We start from the raw sequence: 14,664 nt of genomic DNA, 5'->3' as shown, positions 1-14,664 counted from the left end.
TAGAACGCCTGCCATGAATAAATCCTAATACTTTTAAACATTTGAATAATATTATAATTATTATATTTCAATGATGAATGTATTATTAATATACAAAAATTTGAATGTTTCATTGTTTTAACAATTTTAAGAGATTATAAAAATATCTCATTTTGAAATGGTACTCCTCTGAAGGATACGGTAAAACCAGATTATTATACGAACGGCGACGGAAATACAGCTCGCCGTTTATTTGCAAATCCATCTGTATCAGCTTGCATAACTGTTGAAGATGAAATTTTAATTACGAGGCTTTTAGTTCTGCTTGACGCAATTTCATGCGATTATGAAATCGAAGCTTTCAACGAGCGTACCTCAGAAACGTTAGACAGATGTCTGGAACTGTATACATAGTATTTTATGCAAGTAACTGTAGAACACGAATCCGATGTAATAAAACATGTCATTCTTCGAATTGGACACTTATCGGAGAATGCTCAGGAATGTCGACGCAAGGAAAGGAAAAGATACGAAGAACAATCGCGCGGCAGAGTACATATTCGGAAAAAATCCAACATGGAGGAGAAGCAAGATTCCGTTGAAAATTAAATGAATTGTAAAAAAATTCTAAATCACGCAAAAGCAGTATCAAAAATATATATTTTACATATGCCTCCTGTCCTACTCAGGATCCTCTCCTGTGGATCTATCTAAATCTGAATAATACCATATATGGGTGACAGGATTTACCATTATGATACTAGAAAAATTAATTCTCAAATTGAGACGTTGAGGGAAATAAGTTTGAATAGAATTTATGAATTTCAACAAGGTTACGATAATAACTGCTGAAACAAATTTTAGGTTATGTAGCTTACAATGGTCTGAAATCAACGTTTCACTTTTACAGAATATTATACGGTTTTGATCTGGCAGCGAACGTGTTAACATCGTCTATCTAAATTGTAACGATTAACCATCCCCATGCTTGAATCTCATAATTTCCCGCGTCTGCTTCCTCCCTCTTCCGGTATCGGTACTCGCTCCACCTGGCGAGGCTTAGAGTTTCCGTACTTGGCCGAGACGCTTCGTTCGAAAATATCCGTCGAAAATTACGTAACACGGAAAAATTGTCTGCGCGATAATCGCGACGAGCGCTACGCACGCTGCATCGAAGTCCCTCCCCTGCATCGGCGCGTTGACGTATCCCCGGGCGAGCGTAATCGATCGGGATCGATTCGATTCGATAGCGATCGGTATAGTTGGGTTCGATTCGCGAACGATCGTCGCGGAAAAAAACCTTGAAAACCGTTATCTTTGGTTGCTGTTTGGAAATCGCTTAATCGTGACACACAGCCCGACGTTACGATTGCCGCCAAGGATCCGCGAGTCGAGAGGAAAAAAGAAAAAAGAAAAAATATACGACCGTTCCGTGCCGCGCGGAATCTTTCTTTGCTCGTTATCGCTGCGTGAGATTTGCTTCGTCCGATAGGAGCCCGCGACCAGCGACGATGAGTCATTGTCGTCGATGCTCGGCATCGTGCGTTTGTTTAACGAGAGACTCGTTTTGTAATTAAACGACAAGGCCAGCCGATGATCGGGCAAACCGTGAAACGAAATTCATCGCCGCCGCTGTTGCGAGAACACGCGACAAGTTGCCGCGTCATCGATCGAGCCTGATTACCGCTCCGAAATTGCACGCGGAAATCGCGCAAGCTCCGCGGTCGACACGTGGTACGCTGGAACGTGTGAGAGCGTTTCGTATTTGAACGCGTCGCCAAATCGCGGACGAAAATAAAGATACGCGGTGCCCTATTAATAGAGCGCGAGTTCTCGCGTGCCAAAAATCTGTTGCATCGTGTAAGGGACGCGTCGACGTATGCATGCATGCACACGTTCCCCTCGCATTCGACAATTTCTATCCTCGTTCGTCTATTCTGCGACGCGCGCGACCAGCGTTACCACATTTTGACGCGATTCTCGCGCATGCGCCAAATTAAAACAGGCACGTACGTAACCACTACGTACTAGGGGCGCAAATTTAACGGGTACCGATTCGAATAAATTTTTGTCTAGTTAATTCTCTAGTTAATTCTCTAGCTAAAAATAATTCGTCCAGACTGAGCTTTCATTCGTAAGACACGAGTAAAAGTTTCGTTCGACTAAAAATGTACCCGACGAGTGGATACCAAAGTAGGGATGGTGGTATCACAGACGAGGTATATGTCGTCTTGTGGTGGCATGTTACGAACACAGTATCACGGATTTTAATACCATCATTTTGAATTTTGGATCGAGATCTCCCTTTTAATTATTTAAAACAATTTTCCATCGGTTTATAAATAGTTTTCTGTAACAGCTAAATAAGGGTCCGTACGACACCTGTTTCTACTCGATCAGGGCACTTTGCTGATGCCATTTTCGATATACATGCGTGAGAACTGTGACAAATCTGGAAGCGATGCGCGGCGGAGGCAATCTCGCGGAAATTCGGGGAAAAATCGAGACTCTTCGATTCGCGAAACTGTCGGTCAAACTGTAGAGCGTAATTGATCGCCATGACGCTGCAGGAACGCCACATTAGAAGAATCAAGAACCGTGACCGAACATCAGGGACTTTTCCGCGTTATGAGTGGCGCTGTCATGTGATTCTTCTGTGAAACGCTAATTATCATATTCAGTTACGTGACAAGATCACTGCTACTGATCTCGGTACTCAGGATTGTGTAATTTCCTTTTATGAGATAGACGTTCTTTTAAACAGGTGCGCGGATCGTGAACACGCTTTATCAACTGTGGGGACAGAAGGAATCGTTGATAACGATTGCTGGCATGATCTGTAATTGAGTATCGGTGTTAGTTTCTGGTGATTAGAACTAGAACTTTACACGTCAAATTTTTGTATACTGATATATTCGAATATTTCAGTGATTCGTTTATTTCATGAATATACTCAGACAGTAATTGTTAAAAGGCGAAGTGTATGCCGCAGTTACATGAAAACTATGGGTACAATATACAGAGTGGAGAATTATCTTGAGAATAAATTTACCGGTCGCGATCTATCAATCGACCTATTGCGACACCTGGCATCAGATAATGCAATTAGTACGATTACAAGTCTCAAACGATATCTTTACGTACACCAACAAGGATAGTTATTATTTTGAATATTTTCTCTAATTAATTCTGAAATAACCAAACTAGCTCAATCAATAAATGTATATCGAAATATTTTTCCCCCCACGATGAATCGGTAAATCAGATTTCTGTCGCATCGGTCGTCAGATTTCGGTCACAGCGGACGCACGTTTACCGACGCGGTCGTCTTCACCGCAAGAACAGGTTACTTTTCGTCGAAACGTCGACCGAAATTACCATCTTTTACGTTCGTTCTAAGGGACATTCCCTCCCAGCACGACCTCGACGCTTGGCTTCGTATCGTCCACATCAACAGGAAACGCTCGAGTCCCTAAACGCATCATTCATTTGGCAAAGTGGAAAATAACGTCCGTCGCGAAGCGAGGTACAAAACGAGTCGTACGCGCGACCACGTATGCAGTCGTAGGGCCGGAAGTTTTAACCGGAACTCGAAATTTAAAGCAATTCAGTTGGTTCGCGTAAAATTAACCGTCTTCGCCGTGAGAGGGACACGACGTCGTTCCATCGCATTCTCGAATCTTTCTTCCGAACGATTAGTGTCAAGGAGTACACGGTTTTCACGTTTTCCGAGAACTTGTCGTTTAACAATATTTACCGCGAGGTTACTGCGCGACTCGAAGGTGAGAGCGACGGAGTGGTTTGCCGTGTTTTCGAAACTATCGGTTCGAAATACAAACAACGGGAGACAAGAGACGCGAGCTGCCACGCGTTGCCCTCCCTCCAGAAGCAACGGTCGACCGTGATCGAGACAACGCAACCGTAGCGAGCTTTTTCTTATTTACGATTCTCTCGCGTCGGCACGTTCGGTGTGGCGAGAAATTGACGATCCTCGTCGTTCTCGTTACCGTTGCCATCGCGCAGACCCGCATTAAAAAGCTCCGTTGCGTTGGCGTCGATTATCACCGACGACGACCAAACGCGTGTCTCGCCAGATCATGCAACTCTTGATGTTCGGAGAACGAACTGGAACGCTCCGGGGGCACTCGAAACGCGTTTAACCTATCAACGACAGACTTTCTACTTTCGACGCGTTTTCGACGCCACCGTTCGAGCGAATCGACCGTTCGATACGCATATACATACATACATACATACATCTTCTGGCATTCGTTCGGTGAGGTTAGAATTTATAGTCAGGTAACAGTGCCATTAAACTCGAGCATCGAGATACGTGCAATCGGGCAATTTCGAAGATGTTACTTTGTAAAATGTAGGCGGAGCTACAACCCATAGAAATTATTAGTAAAAATAGAAATATTAACCCCTAAACAGTCATCCCAATACTCTTACATAGACTAAACGGTTTAGTAGCGATCAGTTACTCGCCGCTCGACTAAATTACCGGATGTGTCCGAACCAACTGTAATAGCTAGTAATACATAAAAATTGTAATAATTTATTGCTACTCTGGGCGTTAGAATGTCTGAACACGACTCTGCGTTCCGCCACTGAATTCCTCGCGTGCTTGAACAAACGTTCTGTTTGCTAACGCCAATCAGTTCGAAGTCAATGGTTAGGAATCGTAACACTAAAATGATAAAAATGAATTCCTTTAAAAAATTACAAGTTCGTGGTAATAACATAGCAAATATTATTACTACGATTATTACTCGTTTTGTCGTATTTGTGACCGTAATCTGCATCACGAATGCAACTCGTGTTCGTCACGTTTTTTCGCGAAATATGGGCCACGAGCCTGATTCGACATAATAAGCCAATGATTGATGAAAATCCACTGTCACGATATCGATTATCGGAGAGCAGTGATACGCGTTAACCTCGTCGTTTCACGGCGCGTCCCCGTCGATCGATCGTTACGGATCTAATTGTTCGATTCGAGAAAACAGAACGGTCGCGACGCAGCTGGCGCGCCCATAGTTTGACTTCCGGTCTGCGTGACGCAACGGATATCTGTTGATAATCCCAAGGGCTCGATATGTTTATTTATCCACCTAACGAGTACGTAGCACAGTAGTCAAAGGGATATAAATAAAATAATGTATAAAAAGGGAGAAAAATGAATATAAAATATTAATATTAGCCACGCCGGTTTATATAAAATAACCCTTTGAGTACCTTAAGGAAAATGACTGGCAAAGTCTGACCTACCTAACCACAATTCATTGAACGAACTTGAACAGCTAAACCTTTGGTTACTCTTTGGTTAACCAATCATTGAACTGCGTAGTTTATTCTTATTGAAAATAAATTATTGATATTAATTCTATTGTGTCAACGCATAAGATGCATTCTTACACACCATGAATGAATAAAATAAAAAAACAGAACAAATAAATACCTTTGAGGTTAGGTCTGACCAATTAAAAGTAGCCCTTGTTGCGCCTTGTTTTCACACGAAATTCTTCTATTCTCTATACGCTTTCTTCGTCCGTATGATACGGTTATTGGTAGTAATAATAACGAGTGTGGGGCCCGAGCATAAACGTAGTTCCTCGCGTGCGAGCGAGTTCACGCGTCACCCCGTTCCATTCCGACAGGAACGCTAGGATCGCGTTGCGATTACGTCGCGGCCTATTGAAATTCCGTGACGGTTTGCGCCCTACCGATAAATTATTTCCGCTCGGTTGCCTGTTTGTTATTAGCTGCTCACGTCTTATCCGTTCGGTCCGAACACGACGATTACCGACAACAAGAGGCGAGTGCACATCGCGCCATGTATTATTCAAGAGAGCGACGCAGAAGCGAATAGGATGGAACGTGGTCGCTGACAGCCGGCCATTCTCGGCCCGCGCGCGCATCTCTTCGCGAGTCGTTCCTGTCCGCTGCGATTTCGCCCTAAAGGTTGGTTTTCACGTAGCAATAAGCAGCCGCGACGGTGCAGCTTTCGACTATTTTTATGCAGTCGAGTGTTACACAAAACGTAATTACAATAATGGACGGTTGAATTTAATTCTCGCGTGCAAGGTAGCGTACGTTTTATAGAGATGGACTCGAAGAACATTGCTCGACAAAGAAAATGGTTGCAACGAGAGGAAGCGAGATAGATATGAGTTCACCGCGTGCGTTGAACGCCCATGTGCGTTCAGCGTATACGTTTGAACAGTAACACCGTAAAAACGAGAATGAATTTGCTTGAAACATTATGAAATGTCTCGCCACAAGGTTCAAGGTTTGCATTCGCAGAGCGTCAGTTATGACACTTCCGCTATTCGCGGGATCCTTGACTATTTTTATCGATAAACAGGAGGTGCGATATTATCGATATCGCATTTGGACGATCAGATTTTATCACTTCTGTGCGGGACAATAATATTTATCGCGAGGTCAAATCTTTTGTTTAGAATGCACCTGCACGTATCGTAGATTTCCGTCTACGTATTATTATCATTATTATTATTGATGAAGAATATACTGTATAACCTATATTATGCATACTGGGAGAAAATGTAAATGTTATGATAGAATAGTTGCGTGCAAGCGTGGTATAATCGGAGGCTGTTTGTAATTCTAACCTCAAAATTAACGTACAAAATGATACTGAATTAAGACTAGGAACGTTTCGATAATTGCTGATGAATGAAAGATTTGTTCCAGATTTTTTCAATTCGAATTAAAATTTCTGAAGGAAATTGCCCGCCAGAATGAGAGCCACAGATGTTATTTACGTCCTCGGAATTAAATATCGACACCAGACGCGGAACAAGAGATAAGAATTCTTGATCACGGCTACGAAAAGATCACGGCTCACCTTGGATCGCGATCTACGATCGCACACTCGCGTAATTTCTATTGCGGATCATTCAAGTTCATTCTGGAGCATCAGAACAAATTTCGTAAGGAAACGTTAGTTTAATAACAGCGTAAACATAACTGTACTTAACTCGGTATCAAACGTATACTTATTTTTTATTCTATATATTCGTTTCCACTTTTTCTATCGAAATCTATTGAATCTTTGATCAAGCAATGAATATAGTACAAATTCTAAAATTATCAAATCGACAAAACTAGTTGAAACAAGATCGAACTACGAAAGATGCATATTTATGGAGCACCTACGCTCGCGTTGTAGAACACTTTTTTTTATTAAACAACTAATCGAACGAGTTCCAACGCCTCGCGACACATTTAGTCCGGTTTTTCTGTATTCTAGTCGCGCACATAGACGGCCATTTGCCGCCTAACCTCCACGCTGTCTGCGTCACGAGCTTCTCTATTCGAAAGGAACTGAACGAGACACCACAAACATTCTTTTCGTAATTCTGTAGGTTAGTGACTTTTTCCAATTTTGACTATTTCCCTTTAGCCTTGGGAAAAATGTTATTTTATCTCTATAACAAAAACTAGGGGGAACTCGAGAAACTAATACAAATGTGTTTCATTAAGAAAGAGTCGTATAATAAAATTAAAAATTTTTGTTGTGCTCAGCAGATTCCTACAATAATACACGTTCTCTGAAAAAAATGTTTCGTGTCTGTCGCGTACGTTCTTCTTTGTTATAATGACAATGTGCATATTCGTGGAACACTTGATCAATTATATGAGTCATTGTAGCGGTACGTACCTCGCCTTTGTACCGTAAACGTATTCGTATCATTATTGCTATATGTATATTACTTTATTAAAATTTTTAAATCATATTATACTATGTACAACTTTGTACCGATGCCTAGACATTGGTCTGGGGTTGTCAACGTCGTTTATCTTTACTCGTTATTCGAAACATTGACCTAGATAAGAAATTTGGCCATCTCAGGTTGCACGGTTTGTCGTGTGACGCTGCCATATTGTATTGCCGGTAGCAATGCTGTCGCACGCATCGTACGATAAATCATTATATCCGTGACCCTGTTATCGCTGCGATTTGTCCATCTACTCGCCACGTTAGCTATAAAAAGATTTTTCTTCGACGAGATCGCTTTATCGTCCGACGACTCGGAACAGGCCCGATTTCGTGAAAAGAGCGAGCCGATGGGATCGCGTAGCTAAAAGATAGCCGTTTCCCGCCACACGTGCGACCACAATTAGAAAACTCAGACATCGTCACGTGTCCAACGAGTTTGGCTCGCTTATGTAAGTGGAACGAGGAGGAAATCTCAGATAAGATAATGATTTTAATAAGGCCCCGTGTGTCGAAGTCCGTTCGATCGGTAAACTCGTTTTCCGCGAACCTGAGACTCGCAGGAAATCGGTAAAATTACCGATGGCGACGTTACGACAAACGAACGATAATGTTGAATAACAAATCTACAAATGCATAAATAATTTTTATGTAAAAATTATAATATTTTATTTAAATTGTATAGATCGATTTGGCGTGGCACGACTCGGTGGAGATTCGTAAGGCTGCGATTACGTACGCTGCAAGCAATTTCGCGCGAACTGGCAGGCGCCTACTGGCACCGTGCGACCACTTTGTTTATGTTTTGATACAGTGACCTACGTCACTCGATGTAGTCGTTCGTAGGTCGCTGGAACGATTCGTCACTCTTTTCGCGCGATGTCGCGAGGCGATCTTCAATTTGCACTAAATCGCTTATGAGCAATGCTTCCCAACTTATTTTTTTTACATCACGTCACATTTAGAAGGGGTGACATTTATACAGCACAATATCACGAAGAAACTTTACAATAATTTCAGGGACAAATGAATCTTTTTAAAATCAATGGTGGCATTAAAAATGTTATTATCTAAATTCTAATTTTTATCGTTTCAATTATCATTGAATTAGAAAAGTTTTCTCTATGAAAATGATTCCAAACACGACCTCGTTGAACCTGTTTTCAATTCTATGCAATTCTGACGATTTCCAAAAAGTTTTCAACGACGTGTGAATTGGGTCATGTTTGTACTCATTTTCATCGGGAGAACTTCACAAATCCGTCGATAAATACTAATACAACGATCAGAAATATAAAAATTTGTCATTATTGAACAAAGTCAACAAGTTCCTTGCTCCGAATAATTTATTCAGAGAATACTCTACTCATCACCGATATTTCGAGGGTTTTTTCGTGGAACAGTCGTGTTGTGCGTCATGGACGTAGATCAATGAGCGAGTGGAAAGCAATTGGAAGCGATTTAGATCGTTCAACGTTTCGTCCGTCGAATTGCCCACCAAGTTAGATCAGGCGATACGATTTTTCGTTCACGATACGAAAAATAAATCCTTTTTCTTCTACCGTGGATTTAATGGGTACAGGTATTGCAAAAAAAAAATTTGATAATTTTTACTGGAATGGGAAGATACATTGAATCAATTTCAATTTACGAACGATAAATAAATGGAAAGTGTACTCTGCTGTAGAAAAATTTCCATGCAACGTTGGTCTTTACGACGATCGATGCAACCCTTCCGCTAAATCTCGATCGAGCGTCGATCCGAAAGGGTCGCCAAGGTCTCGGTCTCCTCGAACGAGAATCGAGTCCACCTATAATTATTTCTCGCGGCTTCGAACGTGTCCTATTTGGTTCCGCGCGCGATCCTTGAATTTACTTGCGTTAACCACCTCGCTCGATCGATCGTGAAACGTGCCTTTGTGCGACTCTCACTCTCGGGTTTACAGTTGCGAAACATCGGTTCAAAAGAACCTGACGACGTTCTTGCAGAACACTCCCGGTACTTGCTTAGAATCCTTTTAGCTCCTTTTAGTCGAAAGCAAACAATAAACAAACATAGATACATATTTTATTTAATTGCTACACTTAATATTTTAAGAGTTAAAAAAAAAAAAAATAATGGCAACAAACATACACTAAAAAATATTTTTAGAAATTTATTGGCATCGATGGGCCATATCTAGAGTTCAAAATTCCAAATGTTTTGATAATTGGGAAATTATTCGTTAACTTTTAAAATACATTTTTGAAATATAATTTTTTTTTTAAATTTCATTTCGTTATATAATAATATTTTGTAACTCGAATAATGTGTTTCGTTGATTTTAATAAACTTTGGAGTTTGCTTCCTTGTGTCACTTCTAGGATTCTAAATTCGCACGGTCGCGGTGTATTATCTCTGTGTTCAGCGTTATGCGAAACTGCAGAGAGTACGTTCGTTGAAAAACCATTCTTGGCTTAAAAATACATTTTATTCTCAATTTGGACGGTGTTCATTTAACACGTTCCAGATAACGAACAATCTATTCTGTTACAGTCGGACTCGCAAAAGCATGTCGGTGATATCTTCAAACCCTGACACCCAACGAAGGGGAGACAATGATAATCCAAACATGAGGAGACCTTTCGAACACGCGTTGGTTAAATTTCTTTCAAATTCGTTTGGAATGAAAAACTAAATTGCTAAATACCTGCACGATTTAATCGAGAAGCGGATAAAACAATAGAGAGGATCAAAAAGTGTTGGTGACACATGGCCTAGTAATTATTTTCTACTTTCTAATACCTCTTTTATTTTCTAAATCCTCCTAAATCTTCCTACCAAAGATTAGAAAACGCATACGATGGATTTTATCTCTCTGATAAAAATTGACGAGAAAATTATTTCTTCGAATCGCTCGATGCACGTTTAAAGCGCGACTATGTTTCTACAGATACTTAAAAAAAAAAAGCAGAAAAGATTTTCGACTTTACTTATCTCTTCTTATTTCGAATATCGGAAATAAATAAGCGATCGTGGCTTCCGATAAGTTGAATCCCGCGACGAGTTTAAAGTTTCATTGTGCAGTTTGGCATAAAGTAACGCATCTCGTCGTTGCGCGATAAAGGGGTTAAAAACCCACGGTTGACAGCTCAGATTCCGCAACGATTAGTTTTAATCGCGACTCCATCATTGGCGGGACAACGTCTCTAGTCCCAAGAAATCCTTTTGTAATCTCGCGACTTTGGTATCGTGCAACCGTGGATTTCTGTCAGATTGTAATTTTTCATCGATCAAATTAAACCGAGCCTGCTTTGTCCGTGAAAAAGTTAAGCTAGGCGTGTATTATCGATCCTTCATCGAACGACAGGTCGGTCGACGCGATAAAAAGTCGCGAGCTTACACGAGAGAGAAGATACCCTTCGATAAAAGCATCGTTTAAAAAATTTTCATCTACGAACGCGTTAAGTCAGGTATATATTCTATTTTTCTTCCATCGAACAATAGGTCAGTCGACGCGATAAAAAGTCGCGAGCTTACACGAGAGAGAAGATACCCTTCGATAAAAGCATCGTTTAAAAAATTTTCATCTACGAACGCGTTAAGTCAGGTATATATTCTATTTTTCTTCCATCGAACAATAGGTCAGTCGACGCGATAAAAAGTCGCGAGCTTACACGAGAGAGAAGATACCCTTCGATAAAAGCATCGTTTAAAAAATTTTCGTCCACGAACGCGTTAAGCCAGGTATATATTCTATAGTTTTTCTATCGAACAACAATGTAGTCGATGTAATAAAATAGCCACGTGCTGATATCGTAGAGTGCTCGTCGATTCTGACAGCAGAGTCGAAAGTGACACTTGGCTGGTGAGAAATTGTGGACGATGCTCTCGACTGAAGATTTTCGTCGATGATAGCGTGTGCCCTACCCTAACAGTTTACCTTGAAGCGGCACTTAAGAGAATCTATCGTTTTTTTCTTCGATTCGTTTCTCATTTTCACGCGTGCCATGCATTTAATCCGAGATAATCAGCACAGTTATCGTTATGCAGATAGTTCTCGTTACGTAAAGCAGTCGCAATCTACACGCAGGTTGGAGACTCTTACGAGTTTCTCTGTCGAAGCAGAACGATACAACGATTTCAAGATTCGTTCCAGAGACGGAGACGATTTTTCTGGAGCAAAATACGACGCTCGACAATTTTAATTTGTATCCGGATAGAACGGATTATGGACGTTTCGATAATTGGAATTTTAATTTGAGATGATTGGAAAAATGTCGCTTTTTTCAATTTCAATTTTCTTGGTTATATGAGAAAATAATTACTGATGATGGTAACAGGAATTTTATTTACGTTGGTGGGATATGAAGCCTATGGCCTTGACCTTGACATTGACATATGTTGCAAAGGTGAAACTATCGATCAACTTTTTTAAATAACATAATTCCAGGCTTCCTATAGCGTGCGAGATATATTTGCTTAAATGCCACAAACGTTCTTAAATCTTCCGCTTCCTATAGTAATGAGTCTGTCGAATGGAAGTACTGGAAATATTAGCAACGACCGTTACGCAAGGTCGTAATGAAGTTCAAACATAATGTAACGGTAAACACAAAAATGTTTCCTTCAAATTGTAACATACCTCGGTACTGACACCAATACACGAATAGAACGAACGAATTTAATGAATTTTAGTGTTTGTGAATTGCTAGAAATTTATGGAACAATAAATAGTCCACGATGTAATTCTGTTTCAATCAATTTACAATAAGTGCTCAAGTTACGATCAATATTTTTATAAACACAGTTTCTATCGTTCCAGGATTACCATTTTTAATGTGTAAATTCATTGAAATAAAATAGTTTGAAGTTAATTTGTTGAGGTCACGATCCTGTTATTTCAATGATTTCTATAACATAGTTTGATTGTATAATATAGTATAAGACTCATGCCAATTTCGATATATCGGACTTTATATTCGTTAATCGCAAACGCAAGTCAGGCGCGTGCTGCCAAAAATTCATTTTCTCGACATATATGCGTACCACTTAGAACCCGGGGTCAACAAACTACGGGCCTCGAGGTGAGAATAATTTTTAAACGAATCAAAAAAGTATTATTTCCTGTATCCGCGATATTTTTCATTCTTATAGCCAAGATAATAATTTATTTATCGAAAGACCCTTTACTACATATAGATATAACGTAAGAAAAATAAGCGAGATGTCAAAGGGCAATGTATGACAGTTCGGAAGCACACGGATGATCCAGAAAATATTAAGTAGATTTGCTAACGAACTGCTTACAGTTACAAGAACGTCAAACGGATGCATTTAAACCAATGTGAATGAAAATATCAGAAAACGATAAAACATAAAAACACAAGACGAAGAGAAAAAAGTAAAGAAAAACAAAGGGACGAGAGTCGCGTGGGCTCCGGTAGCGCGGCGAGTCGTCGTGCATTTGTTCTAATAATCGACGAAAACTGAAAGTGAAACTTACAGGTGGGCACCGGTACTTCCGCCTCGAAGATTTCAGGCCTTTTGATCTCGGACTTGTGGTCCGGCACGGTTCCGTTTTTGGGCATGATGATCCTCGCGGCGAGTTACTCGTTCGCGTGCACAGTCGAGCCCCGTCCTCGATATATCTCGAATCTCGATCCCCGACAGGCGAAACGATTGCAGTCTGTCGCCGAAAGCTCGCGCGGCGTTCTCGATGGCACTGTTGGAGCCACGGAGGAACTCGCGGCACTTAGCCGCGAACACCTAGCGCCTGTCGACCAATTAGAGCACGCGTTTCACGCCCCACTCGCGGTCCATGTTGTCCCCTCCCCTTCCCCTCGTGGCGGCGGAGGCAGTGCGCGTCGATATCGCGTCTCCTGACGCTGCCTCGACGCGCCAAATCAAAGGATTTTCGCGGCTTCGCGCCTCTTTTTTTTTTTTTTCCTCTCCCCCTTTGTCCGACGATGCTTCATTTCACCTATCGCGGACTAAACAGTAACAACAGTTCCGTGCGAAAGTCCTTCCGCCTCGCGGCGGGACAACACCCGACGGAATACCGTGGAAATTTCTGACGTATCAAAATACAAACATGCATTCCACACATACGATTCCGTACACTTGTTACTCGAATACTATTAGACTGGTCGTTTGGATACTTAATCATTCGAATTTGAATAGTTGATTATGTAAATGTTACTCGAGTACTTGACCATTTGGATACTTAACCATTCGAATATTACTCGAATTTGTGTACTTAATTATCCGAATACTTAACCATTTGGATACTCGATTATTCTGGTGCTTGATCACTCAAATACTTGAGCGTCGTGGAGTCAATTGTTCCAATACTTGAGTACTACGTGGCTAACCCGGATGACAAAACACTCAAATACATCGTTTGAATTAGCCGTGTCATGACACGGTACTTAAATATGTATGAGTAATATTCGAACAGTAACATATAAACAACGATATTTAAATGTTAAATAACGTGAATACACTCCTCCAGACCCTGCGCGTCGGCATCGCATATCCTAACACCGTGATCGTCACGTGAAATTGAAGGATTTCGTGGTTTAGCACTTTTTTCGTTAATTCTGTATACCTGATCCCACTGTTTTGTTTCATTTACTACATCTAAATAGTTCGCCAAACAGTTTCGCGCGAAATTCCTTCTGCTTCGTGGAAGGTTCAAGAACAGTCAACAGAATATGTACCGTGGAACTTTCTAACACAGTGCTCGAATATTATTTGAGTATTCGACTATACAGATATTTAACTAATATCTCACTATCTGTAACTGTAACTAATATGTTACTATCTGTAACGTCTCACTATCTGTTTCTTGATAGTTGAAGACAATTCCATTCGTATTTAAACATTAAATAATTGCTGAAATTGATGTGTTGAAATTGAACGTTGATCAAAAATTGCCTAATATTAATAGTTGCAGATT

General features: G+C 40.7%; 1 protein-coding gene across 1 annotated transcript in view; it reads right to left on the bottom strand.

Annotated features, from left to right (window-relative positions):
• LOC122403416 (putative inorganic phosphate cotransporter) overlaps positions 1 to 13,416 on the bottom strand; it is a 38,270-nt gene extending 24,854 nt beyond the window's left edge. Inside the window, exon 1 of the mRNA XM_043406928.1 lies at positions 13,210 to 13,416. Coding sequence (XP_043262863.1) covers positions 13,210 to 13,294 — 85 coding nt within the window. The 5' untranslated portion in view covers positions 13,295 to 13,416. The remainder of the gene's footprint in view (positions 1 to 13,209) is intronic.
• Between the last annotated feature and the right edge of the window lie 1,248 nt (positions 13,417 to 14,664).

Source organism: Colletes gigas, unplaced genomic scaffold (genome assembly GCF_013123115.1).
Source record: "Colletes gigas isolate AHSC1104 unplaced genomic scaffold, ASM1312311v1 Colletes_gigas_Sc00051, whole genome shotgun sequence".
Taxonomy (NCBI): Eukaryota; Metazoa; Arthropoda; class Insecta; order Hymenoptera; family Colletidae; genus Colletes; species Colletes gigas.
The sequence above is the reverse complement of the archived record's forward strand: the minus strand, read 5'-3'. Positions and strand labels throughout refer to the sequence as shown.